At 52.7% G+C, this 24,731-nt stretch overlaps 2 protein-coding genes across 2 annotated transcripts; both read left to right on the top strand.

Annotated features, from left to right (window-relative positions):
• Positions 1-9,944: 9,944 nt before the first annotated feature.
• Positions 9,945-10,250, top strand: LOC141732887 (feather keratin Cos1-1/Cos1-3/Cos2-1-like). Its single transcript, XM_074562355.1, has one exon. The coding sequence runs from the start codon at positions 9,945-9,947 to the stop codon at positions 10,248-10,250; it is 306 nt and encodes a 101-aa protein (XP_074418456.1).
• A 12,932-nt stretch (positions 10,251-23,182) lies between these two features.
• On the top strand, positions 23,183-23,485 carry LOC141732609 (feather keratin Cos2-3-like). The gene has a single exon (XM_074561878.1). The coding sequence runs from the start codon at positions 23,183-23,185 to the stop codon at positions 23,483-23,485; it is 303 nt and encodes a 100-aa protein (XP_074417979.1).
• The last annotated feature ends 1,246 nt before the right edge of the window (positions 23,486-24,731 follow it).

Genomic DNA, 24,731 nt, shown 5'->3' with positions numbered 1-24,731 from the left:
AGCCATTGACCTTTGTCCTTTCACTACAGGTCCTGGTAAAATGTCTTTCTCCTTCTTTCTTATAAGCCACCTTCAAAAATTGCAAAACCACAAGAAGGTCTCCCCAGAGCCTCCTCCTCTCCAGGCTAAACAACCCCACCTCTCTCAGCCTTTCTTCACAGGAGAGGTGTTCCAACCCTTGGATCATTTCTGGAGCCTTTCTTTGGACCCACTCCAACAGACTCTACAGACTCTGCCCACAGTCAGTAGAGAGACATCAGCTCACACAGGGGACTTATCCCATCCTAAGCAGACGTCCACAGGAAACAGAATGAATCATCTTTCTGGAGACACCGATCCTGCAATTGACCAATGGTTGCCTCTGATCTCTGAACTAAGCTCACAGCAGGGCCTGCCTACCTGGTCACCTGCACATGGCTTGCTTTATCATACGGTCAGAAGTGAACCCACAGGCTCTTCCACCAGAGCCTACAAACACCTCTATCCCACGGCTAAACCCCATATCCATGTCCCTGGTACTCAGGCACAGATGGATAACAGGGAAAGGGCTTTTGTGTGGGTGAATGGCATCAAGCTGGGTATGTCACTCTCCTCAGCTGCATCTCTGGCTCTCCCTGAGTGCACATCAGTCTTCCCTCAGCTACAATGAACTCTTTCAAACAGGATTTGCAGAAGATGACTCTGTCAGGTCCATGTCCTGTGCCCTGGACAGTGTAGGCAGCCTCTCATTGGGTGTCTTGAGTCTCCTCATTTCACTCTAGATGCCTGGAGGTTTAGATTAGTGTGTGAATATGTGTGTGTGTGTGTTGTCAAAGCATCTGTTTAGTGTGTCTTGAGTGACCTTTCCTGGACTCTTCCAGCATGTGAGGTGAGTCGTCTGCCCACGCCAACGTGTATTGCACCGGAAATGCTTGGGGCTCTCATCCTGTCATGTAAAAGATGCCTCCACTGGGGAATGTGCTGGCATAAAGCAGGAAATGGAAAGACAGCAATTCAGGAAGTCAAAACACAGCCTGTAACATCGGTTGGGATGTTTTGCATTCAAGATGAGCTTGTCAGCAAAGAATCACCTCTGCAAGGGATGCCTCTGGCAGCCTGGGGCAGTTAAGGTGCATGATAAAAGCCAGCCCAGCTCCTCACTCTCTCATCCACTTCTCTTGCCTCCTTCTCCTTGGGAGTCAGGTTAGTTTGAAGCCCCTTCTCCTTCTCTGCTTTCTCTAAAAGGAGGTCTCACTTCAGCTGACCTCTCAGCTGAGGTTGGCTTTGCTCTCTGCCAGCTCATGGGGCTGCTTGTCATGGGAGGGGGAAGCAGGGAGAAGGTTAGACATGGAGGGAGGCTGGGACTGTGCTGAGGTGGCTTCTGGACTCAGGGGCCAGGCAGTAGCTGCATAGGAGCTGGTGGCTCTTTTTGGGACCTGTCAGAACGAGGCCAAGAAGTCCTCACATTGTATGCACAATCTCCATCTCCTAGCCCTGCATGTTCTTTGTCTCTCTCATGGTGATGTGACGGGCTGCTCCTCACACATCCCCTTGTTTTGCTTCCTCCCTGCCTTCTCTCCCAGGTGCACCTCCGAAGCCAAGACATGTCCTGCTACGACCAGTGCCAGCCCTGCCAACCCTGCCGGCCCTGTGGCCCGACCCCACTGGCCAACAGCTGCAATGAGCCCTGTGTCAGGCAGTGCCAGAACTCCACCGTCGTCATTGAGCCTCCTGCTGTGGTGGTGACCTTGCCTGGCCCCATCCTCAGCTCCTTCCCACAGAACACCGTTGTGGGATCCTCCACCTCTGCTGCTGTTGGCAGCATCCTCAGCTGTGATGGAGTGCCCATCAACTCTGGCTGCTGTGACCTTTCCTGCATTTCCAGCCGCTACTGTGGCAGCAGATGCCCCCCCTGCTAAACATGCTGACAACGGCTCCCCGTAAGGACCCCTTGGAACTCAGAACATGGTGCTGAACAGAGGATCAGACTTCATGCCATTTTTTTTAAGAGCAGCTGACCATCTCTGACTCTCCCTGCAAGTACAGATGTGAAGACGCCAACCTGGTGTCTCTGAAAACACAGACAATATTTACCTTTCTGGTCTTCCTCTCACCCTTTTTCTATCTTTTCTTTGATGTCCTGTGCTTCCCTTAAAGCTTTGTTGTGTAGACCTCAGAAACCGGCCTGGAGGAACCTTCTAGCCTGTCTCCCTTTGATGGGCAGGTCAACAGATGCCCTGTGGGAACTCTGCCACAGGAAATTTGGAACACATTCTTGTCTGCTCCTTCTGCTCCCCACGCTGGGGGCCTCCACTTGGAATGACCTCATTTCCCTCTTTAGACGTATTAAAGAATTGCTGCAACCCTGCCAGTGCCCTTTGCATGGTCTTTCCATCTGCACTTTGACTGTGGAGGGAGAAAGCCATTTTTTTGTGCTAGGAATCAGGTGAGGGCACAGGGGAACCTTTCATCACTCCTAGAGGCATTGGAGGGTGGGACACACTGCAGCGAGTCCTCTTTCAGGCACTGCCTCTTGAAGCTAAAGAAGACATCCCTGGTTACTCCACAGCCAACGGCCATCAGTCCTTGCCTTGCTGCAGCTCTGCTCAGAAATAGCCCCTTGGCCATGGACCATGTCATGTGAAAGGGAATCCTGACAACTCTTGTCCTCCAGAGAGGAACTGTGGGCATGTAGGAGGCCTGGGAAGTCTGCAGTCCCACAAGCTCTTGGGGAAGAGTGCTCCTCTTGCTTTGGGTGGAGCTGTGCTGGGCAAGGAGGCTCAGAAAACCATGTTCCCAAAGGATGGCAGGAACTGGGAATGGGTGAATAGCCTTGGGGATGGCCCACATTGCCTACTCCACCTGCCCCTTTCCTCCATCACCTGATCTAGGGAACATGGTCAGTATGCCATGCACGAGCAGCAGGGACAGATTCCCCATGCAATTCTATCACTCTCCAGCATCTGGCATATTTCATCTGTTGCCCAGATATGTAGGGCTGAGGTGTTCACAAGTTCCTATTGGTATCAGCTACAGCAGGCCACTCACTGGAGTCCCCTGTCCCAGTGAACCCAGCACCCCTTGGCTGAAGGCAGGCCTAGGACAGTGACTGGTGCCCAAAGATGCAGCACTGCTCTGTGCTGCCTTGTCTTCCTCAAGCAGAGATTTCCTGAGGCACAGGAACTCTGCCGCCCCACATGTGCCACAACCCCAGTCTAGTCCAGAAAGGTGCTGTGTGAGAGGAGATATTCCAGCTCCGTGGAGACATGGCAGCGACAGTGGGATTTCATTCAACCCTCAGTAAGATCCATGAGCTGTCTCTGAAGGGTACAGGACACACAGCAGCCCAGTCACAGGCTACACGCTGGGGTGCCTTTCCCCAGGCACCAACCTCCTTCAGCATTCCCAGAACCCCGGGGCTGAAGTGACCCTTGTGCTCCATGCAGCACTGCTGCTCCCCACACACAGGCCAAGGGCATCCCACAACTGCAGGCTCTGTGCCCATGTGCTGTGGGAGTTTGCCCTCACACAAATGCCACACACCGACAGCAGCACAGGACCAGGGCAGAGGACAGAGTGATTCCTGCATGGGGTTAGGACTGGGGACACCTCTCCCCACCTCTCCCTCTTCTGTAGGAGTCAGTGCTGAGTCCAGTGGTAACACAGGGATGAGATCGCAGTCTGAGATGGAGCAACTCTCTTGTTTTTTCTTAGCAGAGCCCTACACCAGGAAAACATTTCTGGGTGCTTAGCCGAGGAACTAGCTCCATAGGGCCCATGTTCCCGCAAGACCAGTGAGCGTGGTGGTGACTACACACCCTCATAATCAGACCGGAGTGCACTGGCTAGCAATTTTCTTGGCACATCAGAACCACACAGAGGTTTTTTGACTCATGTGGTTACCCCCCACTCAAAGAGTGCTCTCTTTCCTGAAAGCATCATGGCCTTTGAAAATCACAATGCTACAGAAAGTGCTTTCCAGAGGAAGCAACTGCAGCATCTCCCCCTCATGGCCTGTGGATACCACTGCGTCTTTTCCTACATCACCATAACAAGAGATTACCTTCCAAACAGTTTTCAAATTTGTATTCTCACAATCCAGTAGAAAATGATCACATACTGATGCATTTTGTAAAATAAGATGGAGCTCTCCTCATGGCCACACCTACTCAAAATAATTTTCAGAAGACCCAGACCAGCATTTCTTGCAGTAATTTTCATAACTGTGTTCCATAAATAAAGCCTACAACCCAACTGCACGGCTGAGTGTGTGCTTTTTAATCTCAACCCAACCCAACGCAACCCAACATGTTTTTTGAATGGACACTACAGACAGCAAAGTTTCAAGATTGTATGAATATAAAACCTCCGTGGCAGGGGGAGTTGGACTAGATGGCCTTTTAAAGGTCCTTTCCAAGTAAAGCCATCCTGTGATTTCATGGTTCCATGAATATTATTATTTCAACAGTAAACTTTACAGCATGCACCACAGATTTTTAGGTATAATCCTCATATTACAAGATGTCTGGGATGCTTCTTGGACATCTTCAGTCACTTCTAGTTTTCCAGAGACCGTGGTTGTTGTATGACCCGTGATGCCAGAGGGGATATTCACCGCAGCCATGGCTTTCCTAAAAACATTCCAGCCTTTAGGTCTTCTCAGATGGGACACAAGTCTGAAGGATACCTTGGACTAAATCAAGAGGTGGGACCCCTTAATGACATCTATTTGTACACAACACTTCCCTGGTTTTCCCAAGAAGAGATATGCTTGTGCTGCCCTAGTTCACCTAGGAGCACTTGCGCATTCTTCCAATACCGTGGATGCATATTATCAGGCACTTCCTGAACAACAGGGCTGGAGTCCTCAGGAGTCTCCAGGGGCTTATCCACCTCTGTCTGGTTTTCCTCTGGAAAAGCAGGAGTTATTGTCTGCCTTTTCTGATTGCTCTGCTTCTTGTGGGAGAAGTACTTTTGCAGAGCGTTTGTATACACCTAAGCTTTCTCATAGGCCAGCAAACCTGGTGTCTGGAGAATGTCCCTCATTTCAGCATCCAAAGAGAGGACTGTTTCAGTCCTCATGTCTTTCCCAGGTCATTACAGCCCCCATAGTTGCTTGTCCTAATGTCCATGGACCAGATGCCTTTTTTTTCCCCCAAATAGTCCATCCCTGCTTTACCTAAAGCTCTGTAAATGAGCAGAAGAGCAAACCTTACGTCCTCCACAAATTTGGTAAAAGGATCTTTCCAGAGCACTTCCTTAGGCAGCAGTTGCCAGCAACTGTAAGACCACAGAATATTCTCAGGCATAACAAACAGCAAGCAGTGGGCATTCGTCAGTCGTCAAGCAGTTGCAAGTTAAAAAAGTTAAAGCATGTTATTAAGGGCATTGTCCAAAAATGCCTCTTAACTACTGACAGGCATCAACCCCCTCTCTAGGAAGGCTGTCCCCGTGTGTGACCACTCTCTTGGTGAAGAACAGTTTCTTAATGACAACTTTGAACCTCTCCTGATGCAGCTTTGAACCATTGCTCTGTGTTGTGATACTGGATCCCAGGGAGAAGACATCAGCACTTCCCTCTCCACTTCCCCTCCTCAGGAAGCTATAGAGAGCCATGACGTCACCTCTCAGACTCCTTTTCTCCAAACTAGACAAGCCCAAAGTCCTTAGACACTCCTCATGGGACATTCCTTCCAGCCTTTTCACAGGCTTTGTTGTCCTCCTCTGGATGCATTCAAGCACCTTCACTTCCTTCTTAACTTGTGGGGCCCCGAAATACACACGGTACTCAAGGGGAGGCCGCCCCAGTGCTTGATGCAGTGGGATAATCCCCTCTCTTGACCAGCTGGTTGGACTGTGTTAATGCACCCCAGGCTGTGGTTTGCCCTCTGGCCTCCAGGGCACACTGCTGACTCCTGTTGAGCCTGCTGACAACCAGCACCCCCAGATCCCTTTCTGCAGGGCAGCTCCAGCCACTCCTCTCCAAATTTATACCTGTGTCTGGAGTTACTCCATCCCAGATGCAGAATCTGTCATTTGGACTTGTTAAATTTCATGCCATTAATGATTGCCCAATGCTCTGATTTACCTAGATCCCTCTGCAAGGCCTTTTGTCCCTCCAGAGACGCGTCAACACCTCCCAGTTTGGTATCATCAGCAAAATTGCTCATGGCACACTCAACTCCTACATCCAGATCACTGATCAAAATATTGAACAGAACCTGCCCCAGAATTGAGCCCTGAGGAGCACCAGTGCTGACTGGTCATCAGCCAGATGTAGCCCCATTCACTACAACCCTTTGAGCCCTGCCTTTCAGTCAGTTTTTCACCCAGCACACCATATTCCTGCTCATCCCACAGTTGACTCTCCAGAACTCACTTGACTTCCCAACTTTTCCAGAAGGATAGGGACACTATTAAAAGCCTTAGTAAAATTCAGAAAAACTCCATCCACCGCCTTCCCTTCATCCACTAGGTGGGTGACCTCATCATAGAAGGATATCTAAGTAGTTCAACAGGACTTCAGTCAAGTGACCATCTTCAACAGGTATTTGTTCAGTGTTTCCTTTAGACCTCCTCTTGCTGTCTACGTACTTAAAAATCCTTTCTTGTTGACTGACACAAGACGAGCCAACTCTCAACTCTCATTGAGCCTTGGCCTTTCCTGCCTTCTCCCTGCATATGTGAACCACAGCTTTATAACCTTCCTGCGAACCTTCCTGTACAATTTCTTTTCCTCTTGAGTTCCATGAGGTCTTCTGTCCTGATGCTTAGCTTGAGACATAATGGAATTGCCTGTTCCTGTGCTTTTAAAAGATGGTTCTTAAAAACTGAATACTGCTTGTAGACTCCTAAAAGCAGATTTGCAGAGGACAATTGGAGGATGGATGTTGGTGACTTCTGGCACCAAGCGGAAAGCTTCTGCCCCACCTACGGGTTTACAACTACAAAATAGGTTCATTGCCTTTAAAGAGAATAAACGTGAGGAGTTAGAGATGAGTGCGCAGTTGCAGGGCTACGATCATGTTGGGATCATGGAGACAGGGTGGGATGGCTCCCATGACTGGCATGTTTCAGTGGAGGGATACAGGCTCTTTCAGAAGACAGACTGAAAAGATGAGGAGGGGGACTTTCTCTTTCTGTGAGAGAGCAGCTGGAGTGCATGGAGCTCTGCCTGAGGATGGGTGATATGCCAACCAAGAGCTTGTGGGTAAGCATTAAAGAGAAGACAGATAAAGAACATACTGTAGTGGGTGTCTCCTATAGGACACCTGACCAGGAAGAACCAGCAGAGGAGACCCTCTACAGGCAGGCAGGAGCAGTCTGATATTCACTGGCCTTCATGGGAAAATTCAACCACCCCAATATCTGCTGGAACAACAGCACAGCAGGACATAAGCACGTTTCCTCAAGTGCATGGATGACAACTTCATCACCCAAGTGATGGAGGATCCCATGAGGACAGGTGTTCTGCTGGACCTCATAGGTATCAAGAAGGAAGAGCTTGTTGTGGATGTGAAGATCAAAGGCAGCCTGGGTTGCAGTGACCGTGAGATGGTGGAGTTCATGATCCCAAGGGGACTGAGGAGGGCAACTAGCAAGCTCATAACCTGGGCCTTTAGGACAGCAGGCTTTGGTGCCTTTAAAGACCTGCTTGGAAAATTCCTGTGGGGTATAGCCCTGGAGGCAACAGAGGCTTAAGACATCTGGACCACTTCCTCCAAGCTCAAGAGCAGGCCATCCCAATGAGCAGAAAGTCAGGAAAGCATGCCAGGAGGCCTGCATGGATGAACAAGGAGCTCCTGGCCAAACTAAAACACACGAAGGAAGTGAGCAGAGGAAACTGGGGAGGACTCCAGGGACACTGTCCAAGCATGCAGGGATGAGGTTAGGAAAGGCAAAGGCCAAGTGGAACTGACTCTGGCAACAGCTGTCAAAGGCAACAAGAAGGCCTTCTCTAAGGACACAGGTGACAAAAGGAAGGCTAGAGGAACTGTAGTCCCCCTGCTGAATGAGTGGGCCTTCTCCGATGCTGTGCAGCCTGGCAACACAGGACATGGAAAGGCTGAGGTGCGGAATGCCTTCTTTGCCTCAGTCTTTACAAGCCAAGACCAGTCTTGAGGAATCCTATGTCCTTGAGACCAGGAACAGGGGCAGAGAGTCCAGTTGGAGGCCTGTAACCAGTGGGTGTTCTTCAGGGGTCAGTGCTGGGCCCAGTCTTGTTCAATGCATCCATCAACAACCTGGATAAGGGGACAGAGTATACCCTCAGCAAGTTTGGTGATGATACAAAACTGGGAGGACTGGCTGACATAGCAGAAGGCTGTGGTGCCATACAGCAAGACATGGACCGGCTGGAGACTTGGGTGGAGAGGAACTTAATAAAGTTCAACAAGGGCAAGTGTAGGGTCCTACACCAAGGGAGGAATAACAGGATAGGGTCTGATCTGCTGGAAAGTGGCTCTGTAGAGAGAGACCTGGGAGTCCTGGTGGACAGCAAGTTGACTGTGAGGCAGCAATGTGTCCTTGTGGCCAAGAGGGCCAGTGGTCTCCTGGGTACATTAAGAAGGGTGTGGTCAGCAGGTCGAGGGAGGTCATCACAGAATCACAGAATGATGGGGGTTGGAAAGGACCTCTGGAAATTACCTAGTCCAACCCCCCTGTCAGAGCAGATTCACCTAGAGCAGGTTGCACAGGAACGCATCCAGATGGGTTTTCAATGTCTCCAGAGACGGAGACTCCACCACCTCTCTGGGCAGCCTGTTCCAGTGCTCTGTCACCCTCAAAGTAAAGAAATTCCTCCTCCAGATGTGGCCTCACCAGGGCAGAGCTATATCCCGGTGCTGGTAGAGGACCCGCATAACTTTGATTTTCATCAGCATTGAAATAATGGGGGAAATAATTTTACAGCTCTTTAATACCCATAGCTTGGGGAGGGCTGCTTAGTTTCCTGCTTAAAAGATTTGAAGAGTCTATGAAACCCAGCAGTGCAGCCCACCTGCACCCTACAAGTGACCACTGGAGTGAGATGGGAGGGAAAGACAAGGTACGTCCTTGGGAGACCGACCAAGGATTGCAGAGTTGGGAGTAGTTTGGCTCATTCCTGTCAATGCAGCCACAGACCACCCCACCAGTGTGCCCCAGGCCAACATCACTTGCCTGCACTGCACCCATTCGGCACTTGAGCTGAGGCTGCAGCAGGCACTGACACATTCCTGCCCCAGAAATCATGGGGTCTCACAATCCCAGCACTCAGAAGAAGACTCCGTGAGGGAAGGCGGACAGCATAAGCTAGGAAATGAGAAGGCGGCATTGAGAAAACAGCTACCCAGCCCATGTCATTAGCTGGGATGTTTCCTGTTCATCATGAGCAGCTTAGACAATGCCACTTCGGTAGAAGCTACCTCTCGGCCCAGGGCAGGTCAGGGCCACCATAAAACCAGCCCAACTCCTTGTTCTCCCATCCACTTCTCTCTCCTCCTTCTCCTTGGGAACCAGGTCAGTCTGAAGCCCTTTCCCTGCGTTGTTTTCTGCTCATGCAGGTGTGTACTCCTCCCTCCTATAGTGGGCTGTGGTGCTGCTCTCCATGAGAAGGGGAAGAAGGGTGAAGGTCTGAGTAGAGAGTGTCTGGGACTTGGTTGAGGGAGCTGTTCTCTTAAGAGATAGGCAGCAGCCTCCTTGGGCCTGGAGACACTTTGCATTATCTTGAAAGAGGACTTGGCACTTGGCTGAGGTTGCCCTTCACTGCAAAGATTGGCAGCAGCCTGGTTGGGCCTGGGTGATCCTCACAGTACTGTGTCTGGTAACCCTTTTGCCTCACTGCACAGTTTCTAGCTCCTGGCTCAGCAGATGCCTTTGACATGCTTGTGGTGGAGTGACAGACTCCTGGCAGACTGTTCCTCAAATATGTATGTGCTCTACTGCCTCTCTGCCCTCTCTCCCAGGTGCTCCTGCAGCCCAGAGACATGTCCTGCTATGACCAGTGCCAGCCCTGCCGGCCCTGTGGCCCCACCCCACTGGCCAACAGCTGCAATGAGCCCTGGGTCAGGCAGTGCCAGAACTCCACCGTCGTCATCGAGCCCTCCCCCGTGGTGGTGACCCTGCCTGGCCCCATCCTCAGCTCCTTCCCACAGAACACCGTTGTGGGATCCTCCACCTCCGCTGCCGTTGGCAGCATCCTCAGCTGTGATGGAGTGCCCATCACCTCTGGGTTCTGTGACCTCTCTGGCATTTCCAGACGCTACTATGGCAGAAGGTGCCCCCCCTGCTAAATGCGCTGGTGACAGCCCTGACAAGGACCCCCAGGAACCTGATGCTGGATTGAAGACAAAGCTCCTGGCCATTGATTTTAGGGAGGCTGAGCAGCCATTGCTGCCCTTCCAAAGGAGAGCTGCTGGGGTTCGCTGAAAATCTGGCCAAAGTCTAACTTCCGTGCCTGATTCTCTCTCCCATTTCTTCTGGTATTTTTTGTTCTTCTGGGCCATAAGACCTGCAAAGCTGCCGTGGCGCATCTGCTGTCCCCTCACCTTCTGTCGGACAGACCTGTGGGGTCTCAGCCATGGGCAAAGGCAGCAGACTTCTGTCATCTGCTGGTCCTCTCCCTGCTCTGGCCACCTCCTCTACAAGTGTACTTCTTTCCACCTCAGAGTCATTAAAGTTTTCTGCCTGCTAACCTCTGCTTTCATGTCACCCTTTTCATGGTCAACATTGCCTTGTATGCCAAGGAAGAAAGGCATTGTCTTGGGTGGTGGGGGATAAGGTGCGGGCACAAGCAGAAGAGGAAGGGGAGGGTGGGACATGGGGTAGTGGGTCCCTTCCAATCACTGTCCCTTGGAGCTGAGGAAGATATACTCATCTCCTCCACAGCCAGTGGGTATCAGGCCCTGTATTCCAGCATCTCTGCTCACATGGAATCTCTTGGCATCAGAACACGTCCTGCAACAGGAGACAGACCATTGCTTTCCCTTAGAGAGTGCTCCCCAGTGCTGCTGGAGGCTCTGAGAGGTCAGCAGCTCACAAGCCTGTGCAGAAGGGAATTCCTCGTGCTCTGGATAGCCCTGTGGTGGGAAAAGAAGCTCAGTCAGAAGGTGGCCCCCAAGGATGCAGGAGCAAAGATGGTGTAAGAAAAAGCCTTCAGAATAATGCCTGACCTTCTCATCCTAATCCTCCAACTTCTCCCCTGAATGAGGGAGCATGGCCTGAAAGCAAGGCCAAGGGTAGTTAGGGCAGGCCACCTATAAACCCCCTACCCCCAAAGAGTCCCCTGCACAGCCCAGCAGTTACACAGACGTGCAAGGCTAAGGGGACTCACAGGTTGTTGTTGGAATCATGAAATAGCTTTCCCTAAGGCCAGCCCTTCTCCTCACAGAGCCTGTTACTCACCTCTGCATGGTGGTCTACTCCCCTACCGAGATCTTGCATAGAGCTGTACAGCCTGGTCACACTGCAGAAGAAATGGGGCAGGGCTGCGGGAAACCTATGAGGTACTGCATGAGAAGGGCTCCAAGGATGGGCAGAGTGCACTGGGGAGAGCAGGTCCTCCAGATCTCAGCACATGGCCGTACAGCAATTGGAGGGTCCGCATGGTGGTTCTGAGTATTTTTGAAAATTATTGCAATCATGTAATTCCAGGAAGGACCATTGCCAGAGGGCAGGTTTTCCATCTTTCTTTGAACTCCAGCCTCTAAGGGACACATCTCAGAGCAGAGACTCAAAGAAACAGGCCCACAGAAACCCTGAGGAAGCAGTGTGCAGCAGGGAGATCCAGAAAGCAAAGAGTAGCAGCGAGGAACCATTGCACAAACCCCCACAACGTCCTGCATTGCCCACCAGCTCACCAGAGCCATTGGGCAGAATAACCATATAACCCCCGGTGAAAACAAGGGAACCCGAGAGCCTTTCACCACTTTCTTTCTCCTCTCAGGCCAATGAAACTGTCCCCTCCTGGAAGAAGATCTTGTCCTGCAAATCCCTCAGTGTACAGGGGAAGCAGCTCTGCCAAGGGACACCTGACGACCCCTTCCCCAACTCTAAGACACATCCCCTCCATCCCCTGGGCTCTTGCACAGCCAAGGAAGCTCCCTGCACCGGGGTATCTTGCAAAACACAGAGGTACAAGGCACTGTCAGAGAGCTCGACTTTCTCCAGCTGTAGGAGGCTGTATTTCTCAGTGGTGTTCAGCACGGTGGTGAGACGGCCACTGGGCTTGGTAGGTGCAGGTGGTTTCAAAGGTGTCTCCCTGCTTCACTGTGACTTGTGCTTCTTGCTGGGTGACAGTGGTCTATCCCATGGTGCCTGGAAGAAAAAGAGGGTCAGTGACTGTGCAGGGAAAGACTCTGAAATGCAAAACAAGAGGAGATGCAAAATGTCAGAGGAGCAGGCTCCCTTTTCCTTTCTCTGCAGCACTAGCCCCATGGATGGGTACAGCAAGGCGGTATCTTTGAGCAGGCAGCCTCACACCTCAGCTCAGCGTAGATCCCACAACACAGTAATGCCAACTACCTCACATAGATATACCCCCAGAGGAGAGCTGTGCTTTCACCCACATTTTTGATTTCCAATCTCCTGCTGCCCGGAGAGTCCAGGGAAGAGCCTGTGGTGCCTGGCCCTCCTGTGCTGGCTCCAGGACACTTCCAGCATGGTGAGAGATCATGGGAACACCTGTGAGCACTTTCATGCTGCTCCCCATTCCCTGTCCTCTCAGGAGGCTCCGAAGTCAAGGTAGGGAGGGAAAAGAAAGCCCAGGCACTGAGGAGGAGGCAGGAGGAGGCAGGAGGAATGGATAGTCCGGGCAAGCTGCATGACATGCACCAGCCTGGAGAGAGACTGGGACACCCTATAGAGCGTGAGTGGCATGAGAGAGCTTTCATGTCCCTGCATCAGCTTTCAAAAAACCCTGTGTGTCAAAACACAAGTACAAGGTCAGGAAAGGTGTACTACCAAGATAGAAAAGAGCTTCTGCAATGGTATGTCTGTGAAACACTGGGCCCAGAGAGATCAGAAGAGAGAGGCAGAGAGAGGTGGATGGGTGGCAAGAGAAAAGGAAAGCAAGGGGTCTATGATGGTCAGGAGAGGAGCTCTTTCTTCTTGGTCTCATCTTTTCTCTATGTAGCAGTATCTTGAGAGAGCAGGTGTATTTGCCCATAATTCAAGAGCAGCTCCCCGCAGAGACGTGTTGAGGGGGTGTGGGTCTCCTGGGAAGAAGAGGAATCATGCCTCCAGTCAAAGACAATCCTTACCCAGTGGTTGCCTCAGGAAGGCAGAGAGGACGAGATACCTGATGTGTGTGCTGAGACCGATACTCTTGCATGTGTGGGACAGACTTAGAAAACCCACACGTCCCCACCAAGAGCCCCGAGAGAGCAGAGCTGCCGGAAATAGCTCTGCAAGGGGAACAAAGAATGAAACGGGGAGGAGAAAATGCTTGTTCTTAGCACATCTCAAATGCCTGTGCTGCGGTTTTCTCTTCCCCAGTACTGGCGCGTGTTGCTCCTGCAGTCAACAGCTTCTGCCTTTGCAAGGTGAGGGGTTAAAGGGGGATAGGCCTGCACCTGGTGACCCACCTCTCTGACACATCCCCCTCTGCAACGTGTTGGGAGTGTCTCCTTCCCTGATGCCTGTGTCCTCTCTCTCTCCATCCTCAAGCCCTTGGCTGGGTCAGCCTCTCCTGGCTCCTGCATGGTGTCTAGTCCCAAGCTCCTTTCAGCATACCCAAATCCGCAGGTCTCAGAAACACAACGGTCAACACCCCCACACCCTGCAGACACCAGCTGCCCTACTCAGCCCAACGAGGCACTGGGCACTTTCTTCCTCTGTCCAAAAGAAGAAGTCTCAGGAACCAACAAATCAAGTTTCCTGCCACACTTCCCATCCCATCTCATAAATCGTTCCCATCTCAAGCTCATTGGGGAAAAAAACACACTCAAACCCAAAGAGACGGTCCTTCCATTTGACCATAGCCCTTCCATTCTCACTTTCCTCAACACAGGTAGGATCTCCATTTGTCCTCTCCTTACTTTTAGCATTTAACAAACCAACTAACCCAACTGTCTTTACTCTTTCCATAGCATAATTTAGGTTGGACAGCACCTCTGCAGGTCACCAATTTCAAGAGCTTGCTCAGAGCAGGCCATACCTGCATGTTTGTCAAAGCCGGAAAAACCGTTTGTCTGGCACCTTGCTTCCTGATGCTGCACTTGCAGAGCACAGCTGGGAGAGGGACTCCTTCCAAGGGAGGCAGGTCCCAGTTGGGGGGACCTGAATGGGAGCCTTCCAGGCCAGGTGAGGACCCTTGGAAAATGCCAACCTTTCTGGGAGGTTCTCAGGGCACAAGGCTTGTCCTCCCGGTGCCTGTGCAGTGCTGGGCACAGCCTTCTGCCACCACTCCTCTGACTCTCCCGGCTGCTCCAGTGCTAAAAGCAGATGAGGAGATGGTCACCTCAGCAGAGCAGCTCCCTGAGCTCAAATGAGCCACGTTCACTGACAGATGTCAGGGCTTGGCTCAGGCAGCTTGAAATCTCCTCCTGATGCCACCTGCTAATTAATATTAGTTTGTCTTTTGAAGAGATGGTATTTATCTTAAGGCAACTTCATCAGGCCAGCTTCCTCTCTGGTGTCCCAGCCCCAGCATTTGCAGCTGCAGGCCATGGAGCTCACCCCCCGCACACAACCCTTTGCTGCCATGTGAGCGTGTCAGGGCAGCACCTCTCCCTGCATTGAACCTGGAACTGGTCCCAGACCTCCACAACTGCCTTACGGCAATCACCAGGGATGGGCCGGAGCTTGCAAAACGTCGGGATCATTTTGACTTGTAAAGTGGAGAATGCCTGGAGCTGCAGCAATAGGGATGGTCTTGAGCTTTGACTTTGTCTCTCATGGACTGAATTGGTATGTGAACATGGTTGAATTTCAAAAAAAGACCCCGCTGCTTGGACCTCAATACACCTTCTCTCTTTCCTGTAATGAGAACACAATCAGTTGAACTACTGGCCAACGCACAAAAGCCCAAAAGCCCTCTGCTGTCACTAAATCCACCAACAGTGGCTGGCGCCTCATTTGCCTTCTTAGCAGTAGGCTTTCAAGGACTTGCCTCAGGGGCACAGGGGCAGAGAGCTGCCCGTGGAGTCCTGCTTCTCAGAGTGTGGGGAGAAGCTGGGCTTCCTCATGTGCATATGCATCTGTCTGCACCTGGGGGCATATTTGTGCCTCTGTACTTGCATTTGTGTGGGCATTTGCAAATGCACACGTGAGAGTGAGTGTCTGCCAGCATGCGTGTGAACGAGGACATTTCTGTTTATGTCTGTGCATGTGTTTGTGTCCACACACATTTTTGCAGGTGTGGAGGTAAGTGTGTGTGTGTTGTCAGTGTGCGTGCCTTTGTATGTCTGTGGGCATACATGTGAGCAGACGAACACATATCTGTGTTTGTACAGGAGCTTGCATATATATATAGGTGCACGTGTGTATAAGCACATGTGAACACTTATGTGGTGACAAGTCTCAGGGGTGAACGTGTGTGTGTGTGTGCCTGCACAGGGGTTCCCGTGTAACTGGATGTATATGCACATGTATTTTTATGTGTGCTGGCATGTCATAGCACCGTAGAATATCCCGAGTTGGAAGGGACTCATAAGGATCATCGCGTCCAACTCCCTGCTGCTTGCAGGACTACCTAAAACTAAACCATATGACTAAGAGCATCATCCATACGTTCCTTCAACTCTGACAGGCTTGGTGCTGTGACTACTTCCCTGGGGAGCTTGTTCCAGTGACCGATCTCCCTTTCAGTGAAGAACCTTTTCCTAATGTTCAATCTGAGCTTCTCTGATGCAGCTTCATACCATTTCTATGTGTCCTGTCACTGGTCACCAGAAAGAGGAGATCAGCACCTGCCCTTCCACTGCCCCTCCTTGAGGAAATTGTGGACTGCAATGAGGTCACCCCTCAGCCTTCTCTTCTCCAAGCTGAACCTACCAAGTGACCTCAGCCACTCCTCCTAAGTCTTGCCCTCGAGACCTTTCACCATCTTGATCACCGTTCTCTTGGACACACTCCAATAGTTTGCTGTCCTTCTTAAGTTGAGGCGCCCATAACTGCACACAGGACTCGAGGTGGGGCCACACTAGTGCAGTGTAGAGTGGGACAATCATCTCCCAAAAACAGCGAGCTACGCTGGGCTTGATGCACCCCAGCACACTGTTGGCCCTTTTGGCTGCCAGGGCACACTGGTGACTCATATTCAACTTGCCATCGACCCAAACCCTCTGACCTCTTTCCACGGGGCTGCTCTCCAGCCTCTCATCCCCCGGTTTGCATGTGTAACCAGGATTACCTCATCCCAGGTGAGGAATCTGTCACTTGATCTTGTTGCTTTTCATATGGCTGGTGATTGCCCAGTGCTCTGGTTTACCCGGATCTCTCTACAAGGCCTCTCTACCCTCAAGGGAGTCCACAGCTCCTCCTGGTTTAGTATCGTTGGCAAACTTACTCAAGGTACATTTGATTCCTGCCTCCAGATCATTTATGAAACCATTAAAGAGGACTGGCCCTGAAATTGAGCCCTGGGGAACCCTGGAACATGGACTAAACATTGCTAGAGACCAGAGAGTGGAATAATTGTGGGGAATTGCTGCTGATGTCATTGTTGTGGAGGGACGGGGCGTGGAGTGTGTGTAAATTGCCCACCTTAGTGGGTGTTGTGATGGTGTTATTTCGATTTTGGTGTGAGGAATTCTTTTTTGTTGATGTAAGAGAAGTTTGTGAACATTGTAGATTGTGTGATGAATGCATCTATTAAGGACAATTCTCAAATATGCGATTCACAGAGGCGAGGGGTGGACTGTATCTGGTTTATTGGACAAGGGTTTGGTATCAGGGAGGCTGCAGGGGTGGCTTCTGTGAGAAGATGACAGAAGTTGCATCTGTCCCATGTTGAACAGAACCAGCTCCAGCCGGCTCCAAGACAGGTCCGCCACTGACTAAATCGGAGCCATCCAGCGATAGTGGTAGGACCTCTATGCTAACATATTTAAGAAGGGAAAAAACAGTTGCGCAAGAGCAGCTGGAAGAGAGGAGTGAGAATAGGTGAGAGAAACAGCCCTGCAGACACCAATGTCAGTGAAGAAGGAGTGGGAAGAGGTGCTCCAGGCGCAGAGCAGAGATTCCCCTGTAGTTCATGGTGAAGACCATGGGGACGCAGGCTGTCCCCCTGCAGCCCATGGAGGTTAGAGGTGGAGCAGATATCCACTTGCAGCCCATGGAGGACCCCACACCACAGCAGGTAGATGTGCCCTGAAGGAAGCTGTGACTCCATGGAGACCCCACGCTGGACCAGGCTGCTGGCAGGACCTGTGGCCCCATGGAGAGGACCCCACACTGCAGCAGGTTTTCTGGCGGAACCTGTGGCCCTGCGGGGGACCCACACTGCAACAATCTGTGCCTGAAGGACTGCAGACCATGGAAAGGGCCCATGCTGGAGCAGTTCATGAAGAACTGCAATCCATGGGAAGGGCCTGTGTTGGAGCGGTTCACAAAGTCTCCCATGGGAAGGACTCCACATTGGAGCAGAGGAAGAGCACGAGAAGGAAGGAGTGGCAGAGAAGAAGCGTTATGAACGGACTGCACCCCCCGTTCCCCTTCCCCCTGAGATGCTTGGGAGGAGGAAGTAGAGAAGTCAGGAGTGAAGTTGAGCTTGTGAAGAAGAGAGGGGTGGGGGGAAGGTGCTGTTAGATTTGTTATTTTCTGTTATCCTACTCGGATTTGATTGTCAATACATTAAACTGATTTCCCCAAGTCAAGCCTGTATTGCCCGTGACAGTAATGGCTGAGTGATCTCCTTGTCCTTCTCTCAACACATGAGCTTGTTCTCTCTTGTTTCGTCTTCTTTTCTCCCCCCGTCCTCCTGAGGAGTGGGGGTGACAGAGCAGCTTGGTGGGCACCTGGCAGCCAGCCAAGGTCAACCCAACCCAAACAGGCCATGATCCTGCTGGCCCAGCATCTCGGTAGAACTGGTCAACAACCTTCTTGGTGCAGAAAGGGCACTGCAGCAGCAGAGCCACCTGGGCAAAGATGACCATAAAGCCGACTGTGCGTGCTCCCAGTGCTGGCAGGAAGCAGACTTTCTTTGTCGTGACAGCATTTTTCACCGAGCAGCTTGCATATGGTGACAGAATGATCAAAGGACGTGGCTGAGAGGATCAGGAACTCAGTCATACCTAGGAAGAAGTGGGAAAAGGAAAGCAGGAAACACAAATGATGGAATGCCTCCAGCATCTGGGGACAACGGTGGTGGCACAGCAGATCTCCAAGAAGGAAAACCAGCCAAGGAAGAGCTACCTCAGGATCCTGCGGTGACAACCATGAGGCTATTCCCACTATGATTAGGAGATGCACGGAGAAGACAAAGACAAGCAGAAGCATGTGCCCCCTGGGGAGGTCCCCCTGTTTGACTATATTGGTGTTTCCTTTGGGGCAACGTACTGCCCTGTTTGAAACAGCTTTGTCATGTCCAGAAGGAATCAGCTACCTAGGCAAGAGGGAGGATCCAAAGGTGTTCTGGGGTGAATTCTTTGTCTCCATTGGTGTCAGAGGAATAAAATCAAGCACCGCTGCAAAGCAAGGGAACCACTACAGCCCAGGTGAACGTCTGGCCCTGACAGGGCTGAGGAGCAGGTGGTAGGCCACAGTAAAGAGAACTTGAAGGAGCTCTTACAAACATTTATGGTTCGCTGGGGTGGATGACTGCCATTGCAACTTATTCTACGTCTGTGAGGCATTTCTGAGACAAAGCTGTCAGGCCTTTACGGACAGGCCAGAGGATGCCACGTTACCCAGAACACTGGGAGCACTTTATGGGGAAGCAAGAGAATCTTGTAGGAAACACCACACTCCCCTCCCTGCCTTGCACTGAGCATCTCAGTCTCCATGTGTCTGCTGACCAAGGGGCTGTCCGCTGCCTTCAGGAGCACAGATCCACAGGAGCCATTGATGAGAAATGGGGCTGAGCCCAGGCACTGACTCCAAGGAGGACCCGGTGATGCCGGTGCTGGGGCCATGGTGGATGCTGATGCCACGCCCAGTGCTGGTGCTGATGCCGGTTCCGGTCAGGTGGGGGAAGCCCCATGGCACAGGGGACGGGGACAGGGAGCAAGACAGATCCTTCACTCTGTGCCTTGGAAGCCTCTGCCCATGGGTTTGACCACCTCTGTCAGCTGCTTGAGTCACACAGAGTTCCCCGGGGCCTGGCTGGAGCCCACAGCCTCTTACCAGAGGCCTCCTGCCAGCTCTCATTCCCTTCAGACCTCCAGCCCCTGAGGGCAACTCAGCAAATCCCTTTCTGACTCATCCCTCAAGGAGAAACCTGGCATGCCTTGAGGCTGCGCTCAGTGTGTCCAGGCCAAGCGGTTTACCCTGTCTCCTGGGCCCCAGCTGCCAAGGTGCTGAATCCTGTCAAAGAAGCTCCTGGTCTCACCACTGAGCCCCTCTGGGGAGCGTTTGAAGGTGCCTCTGACCTCGACATGCCCTTCTCCTGCCGCTGGGGAGCTTCAACTTCTGACCCCATGCAATGACTTTGTAACACTAGCAGGAACATTTGGGCAGGTGTCTGAAATTCTGTAGCTGGCGGACTCAGTTTTCCATTGTATATCTGAGCTTTTCCAGGGGAACGAACTGTGAAACCCCTTCCGGTTGTCCGGAGGGGACCCGGCGGGCGGAGCGCAGCGCCCCCTGGCGGGCCCGCCCAGGGCTGTTCCTCCGCCCACAACACACACGCCCGGCCCCGCCCGCGACGGTTCCTGCCCGGCCGCAGCCCCGGCTCCTCTCCCCGTGGGAGACCCACGGCACAGTAATACACCGCCGCGTCGCCGCGCCGGGGCCGGGCGAGCCACAGGGCGCTGGAGCGGCGGTCTGCCGACACCCACAGCCGCCCCGGCGGGTCCCGCAGCTCTTTGGAGTCTTTTAGGCTGCTCACGAGGTATGCAGGGCCTCGGCCCAGGAGCTGACGGTACCAGTGGATGAAGTAGGTGATCTTTATGTTGGGGTGGGAGCAGTTGATGCTGATGCCGGCGCCCTCGGTGGTCTCTGCCAACGGCTCTTGCTGCACCTGGGTTCTGCCTGCAGCCACTGCCAAGAAGAAAAGAAGAATCACTTTGCTTCAGCAGGAAATGTCATGCACCAGGAGAGGGGAGAAGACAGGTCACTGATGATGGGGATATGTTCAGAGAACAAAGTATGGAGAGAAAATTTCTCTGAGAGTGCTTGGTTGGAGACAAGAATGTAGGAGGGATGTTTGGAAGAACAGAATAAAGACGAGGAGAAAGGAATAAGGAAAAGATATGGACTGGGAGGAATGGATGGATGGATGGATGGATGGATGGATGGATGGATGGATGGATGGAGTAACAGAGTGAGACAGGTCATCTGGGAGGGAATGTCCTCATTGAGGGCAGAAGGGATGTCTGTAGAAAGGAGAACAGAGGGGGAATAAGGTTCGAGAAGGAGCAGGAGAGCCCCGGCTCCAGCGCTGGTAACACACAGCCCACTGCCTGCCGCCACCAGCCCCACACACCCAGCAGCAGCACGGCCAGCCCCGACAGCCCTGCGCGCCGGTACCGCTGCATCCCGCCGCTCCGCCGCCCGTGCCTCGCTGCCCGCCGCCAGCCTCGGCTTTCTGCTCCTGCCACGCCCCCTTCTCTCCGCCGCCTCCTCTACTCTCCTCTCCGCCTCCGCCAGTTCCGCCCCGGGGCTCAGCCCTGCGCCCTGAGCAGGAAGGCGGCACCGGGGCAGAGACCGGCCGGAGCGGAGCTGCCCGCAGCTACACCGGCTGTGAGGGAGGGCGGGCACGGGCTGTCCCCGGCACGGGCACCTCAGCCACGGGGACGCTGGTGGCCTGGAAGGAGCCAAGGGGAGGGCAAATGGCACAGCAGCAGGGCATGGCAGGAAGGTTTGGAGGTCAAGTGCTTGCTATTTTAACAGTACTCTTATTTTCTCGAATATGTCTCGGACATTCTTGGACAAAACTTGGACATTTAAAACCAGATGTGGAAGGGAAGGGCACGGGGTTCTGCTGGATGCTCTCAGGTAGCAATAGAAAAGGAACAGTCAGCTATCGTGGCTACACTAGAGCCTCAGCTCAGAAACAGCAGCTCCACGGAGAGGGGAACCTGCCCTGGCTGAGCTCTCCCAGCAGAGCTCCCTGCCTCTGATCTCACTAAGGTCTCTCAAAGGCAAGGGGGAAAGCCCTTGGCTGTACTGTCTCCAAGCTTGATGTGAGCACAGGGCGACCGATATTCAGGAGGGGAGATGGCCTTAGAAAATTTCCCCACTGGGCACAGCCCTTGTCAGAAAGAGGGTCTATACTGGACAGCCCTGTGGGACAGTAGCTGGCTTTGGGGGATGTGGTCTTGAATCCACTGTCCCTTCCCTCCCAGGGACAGTTGCTGGGCTCAGACTGAGATTCCAATGTGGGACATGAGGGACCTTATTGGCTGAAGTCCAAAGTGGTCATTAGTTCTTTGGCTTTCCTGTGCAAGCCGCAGGGTCTGTCCTTCCACTCACAGCACAGCAATGTCAGGCTTCATGTTCCTTTCATTCAGGACCTGTTTGATCCAAGGTCTCAGCCCCTGCCTGTCCCCGCACCAGGTTGATAAGCTACATAAATACGTTTGGCATTGACATGGACATGAGAGAGAGCCATGTCCCACCCCCGACACCACCGACACTGCATTGGAAAGAAGTGCACTCAGGGGCAGCCAGCACAAGGTGGGCAGGATTGCTCAGCCTTTCTCCTTGCCCAGAATGCAATCCGCATCCTTTGAACTCTCTAGCATTGGGGAGAGCAGCTGTGCCCTGGCCTGGAGAGGCCGTGCTGAGGAACTCTAAATAGTGTCACACTGAATTCAACTAAGGATCCAAAATGGAGTGAAACCATCCTCGTTGTGGCCTGAAATAGGCAGCAGCAGAGTGTGAGCTCTGCAGGGGCAGGAGAAGGAGGTGTCAGGAGGCAGGGGCTACATTTCAGTGCCTCTTCCCTGGACACATCTCCAGCAGGCTGGTGCCATCACCGCTCAGCTGCACTCGGGCTCCTTTTGCCCCGGGGAACATGCTGCTCTGTGGTGCTCATGGATAGAGCAGCGGACAGTATCCCTGCCATAACCAGCACATGCCCTCTTGATGAGTGACACACAACGACACATACACACAGGCTCAGGCACGCTGGCATGGAATCATGCAAAAATTTGTGTTCCCATGTGCATTCACAAAAACCTGGCTGCTTACAAGTACACAAAAGACAAGAACACACATAGGAACACCATGAACCATGGATTCTTCTGAGGACCCCTGGGAACCGGGCAGTATTAGGCAGGGTGGGGTGAAAACCTGGCAGTGCAACACATACATCTGGGGAAGCAACAGTAAGTGACCATTGGGGTGAGATGAGGCGAGATGAGCAGAGTGACCCAGGCTATTGTCATCTGCTCTGAACCTGTCCAGCACTTGATCTGAGTCTTCTGCCCACACTGCTGCATTCCTGCCCTGGAAATCCTGGGGCCTTTCATCCCACTGATGACAGGAAGCCTTCACTGGGGAATGGGGAATGGGGAATGGGCATGGAACAACTCTGGAAATGAAAAGGCAGCAGTGCAGGAAACCAAAGCACAGCCCATATCATTAGCTGCAATGGTTTGCACTCAAGATGAGCTTGTGCAAAAATTGTTACCTCTGCAAAGGATGCCTCTGGTGCTGCGTCAATGAAGGGCAGGTATAAAAGCCAGCCCAAGTCCCTGCTCTCTCCTCCACTTCTCTGGCCTTCTTCTCCTTGGGGACCAGGTGAGTCTGCAGCTCCTTCTCCTCCTCTTCCAAAGTGAGATCTCTCCTCGATGGACCTCTCAGCTGATATTGTCTCTCTCCATCCTTCGGTTTGCGTCTTCTTGTCATGCTAGGGGAAAGCAGGGAGAAGGTCTGCTTAGAGACAAGCTGAGTGGTGGCTGACAGGGCTTTTGGTTTATGCTCTAGGAGACACCTTCCATGGGCCAGGCTACTCTTTGTAGGGTGATGAAGACTGTGTGTCTCCTGGCCAAGATTCCAGCTCCCCAATCAGTAGTGGCCTTGGCTCCTTTCTGAGGGGGTAACAAGGCTGCTCCTCACCCACCCTTGTGCTCTGTTTCCTCCTTGATCCTCTGCAGGTGCACCTCCAGGCCCTTGAGACATGTCCTGCTACAACCAGTGCCAGCCCTGCCAGCCCTGTGGCCCCACCCCACTGGCCAACAGCTGCAATGAGCCCTGCATCAGGCAGTGCCAGAACTCCAGTGTTGTCATTGAGCCTCCTCCTGTGGTGGTGACCCTGCCCGGCCCCATCCTCAGCTCCTTCCCACAGAACACCGTTGTGGGATCCTCCACCTCCGCTGCTGTTGGCAGCATCCTCAGCTGTGATGGAGTGCCCATCACCTCTGGGTGCTGTGACCTCTCTGGCATTTCCAGCCGCTACTGTGGCAGAAGGTGCCTCCTCTGATAAAGATGCTGGGAAAGCCCCAGGGAGACATCTCGAGCAATGCAGAACATGATGCTGGGCAAGGGATCGAGATTTAGGATGTGTTTTTGGTGTAGCTGAAGAGCTTTGCTTTTCTCTCCCTTTTCTTTGACTGCTTCAGTTCCCCTTGGCAGTAAGGTGCTACTAATGCCAGCCTGGTAGGGACCTGCTGTCTCCTCTCCCTCTATGGGGCAGGCAGGCAGACAGACAGCATGCAAGAACTTCTGCACGGCCAAGGACAACAGAGCCTCTGCTGCTGCCCGTGGGGCTCCATGAACTGGCGGCCCCCACCTGGAGTGACTTTGTCTCCCTCTTTGGACTCATTAAACTTCTGCTGCATTCAAGCCTGGCCTCCATGTGGTCCTTCCCTCTGTGGACACTCCCCAAGCTACCAAAGGAGAAAGGTGTTGCTCTGGGGTGGAAGGGGGTTAGAGCACAAGGAGACACGTCTCCATTCTCAGAGGAGTGGGAGGCTGGGACAGCCTGTAGTGGCTCCTGTTTTGGGCACCAACCCTTGAAGCTGAGGAAGATATCCTGGTCTGCTCTCCTGCCAGTGACCATCAGGCCTTGCCTTGCTGTTATCTCTGCCCACAAATGTCCAGAAAGGCAGGAGTCCCTGAGGTGTCAGCAGCCCCATGAGCTCTTGAGGAAGGGCCTTCCTCTTGCTATGGCCAGAGCTGCTCTGGGCTGTCAGAGGGTCAGTGTGGGGCTACAGAAGATGATTTGTTCTGCAGAATGGCAGGAGCGGTTAAGCAGGAAACAGCCCTTGGGATGGCCCATAGCTGCCATTCCACCTTCCTCTCCCCTCCATCGCCCAATCCAGGGGCCATGGCCAGTAGGCATCGGGAGGAGTAGCAGGGAATTGTCATCCATGTTGCCGAATGCGTTGAGGCTGGAAACCGGAGCTAAGCCTGTGGGAGCTGAGGGTAGTCATCACAGAAACGGGGACAGTGAAATGGTATATTTCTGAGGGAGATCATATTGCTCTGATACAGAGCATGCAGGGCTGATTCCTTCCTTACCTGTAGGGTCTGAAGGACTGGCCTAGATTCCTCTAGAGGGGCTGAGAGCTGGTGTCAGGAGTCCTGGTTCTCAGTGGTGTGTGTGCATGATCGTGGTTGTGTACATGTTCCTCTCGCTGTACTCATGTGTGCACTTGTAGTAAAATTGATATTAACTTGAAAAGTGAAATATAGCATGTATCTGAAGCAACCAAGGGAACCTGCCG

This window comes from Larus michahellis, chromosome 18 (genome assembly GCF_964199755.1).
Source record: "Larus michahellis chromosome 18, bLarMic1.1, whole genome shotgun sequence".
Classification (NCBI taxonomy): domain Eukaryota; kingdom Metazoa; phylum Chordata; class Aves; order Charadriiformes; family Laridae; genus Larus; species Larus michahellis.
The sequence above is the reverse complement of the archived record's forward strand: the minus strand, read 5'-3'. Positions and strand labels throughout refer to the sequence as shown.

Excerpts from the sequence above, each read along its gene's own strand:
- LOC141732887 (XM_074562355.1), top strand. The coding sequence starts at position 9,945 with ATGTCCTGCTATGACCAGTGCCAGCCCTGCCGGCCCTGTGGCCCCACC.
- LOC141732609 (XM_074561878.1), top strand. The coding sequence starts at position 23,183 with ATGTCCTGCTACAACCAGTGCCAGCCCTGCCAGCCCTGTGGCCCCACC.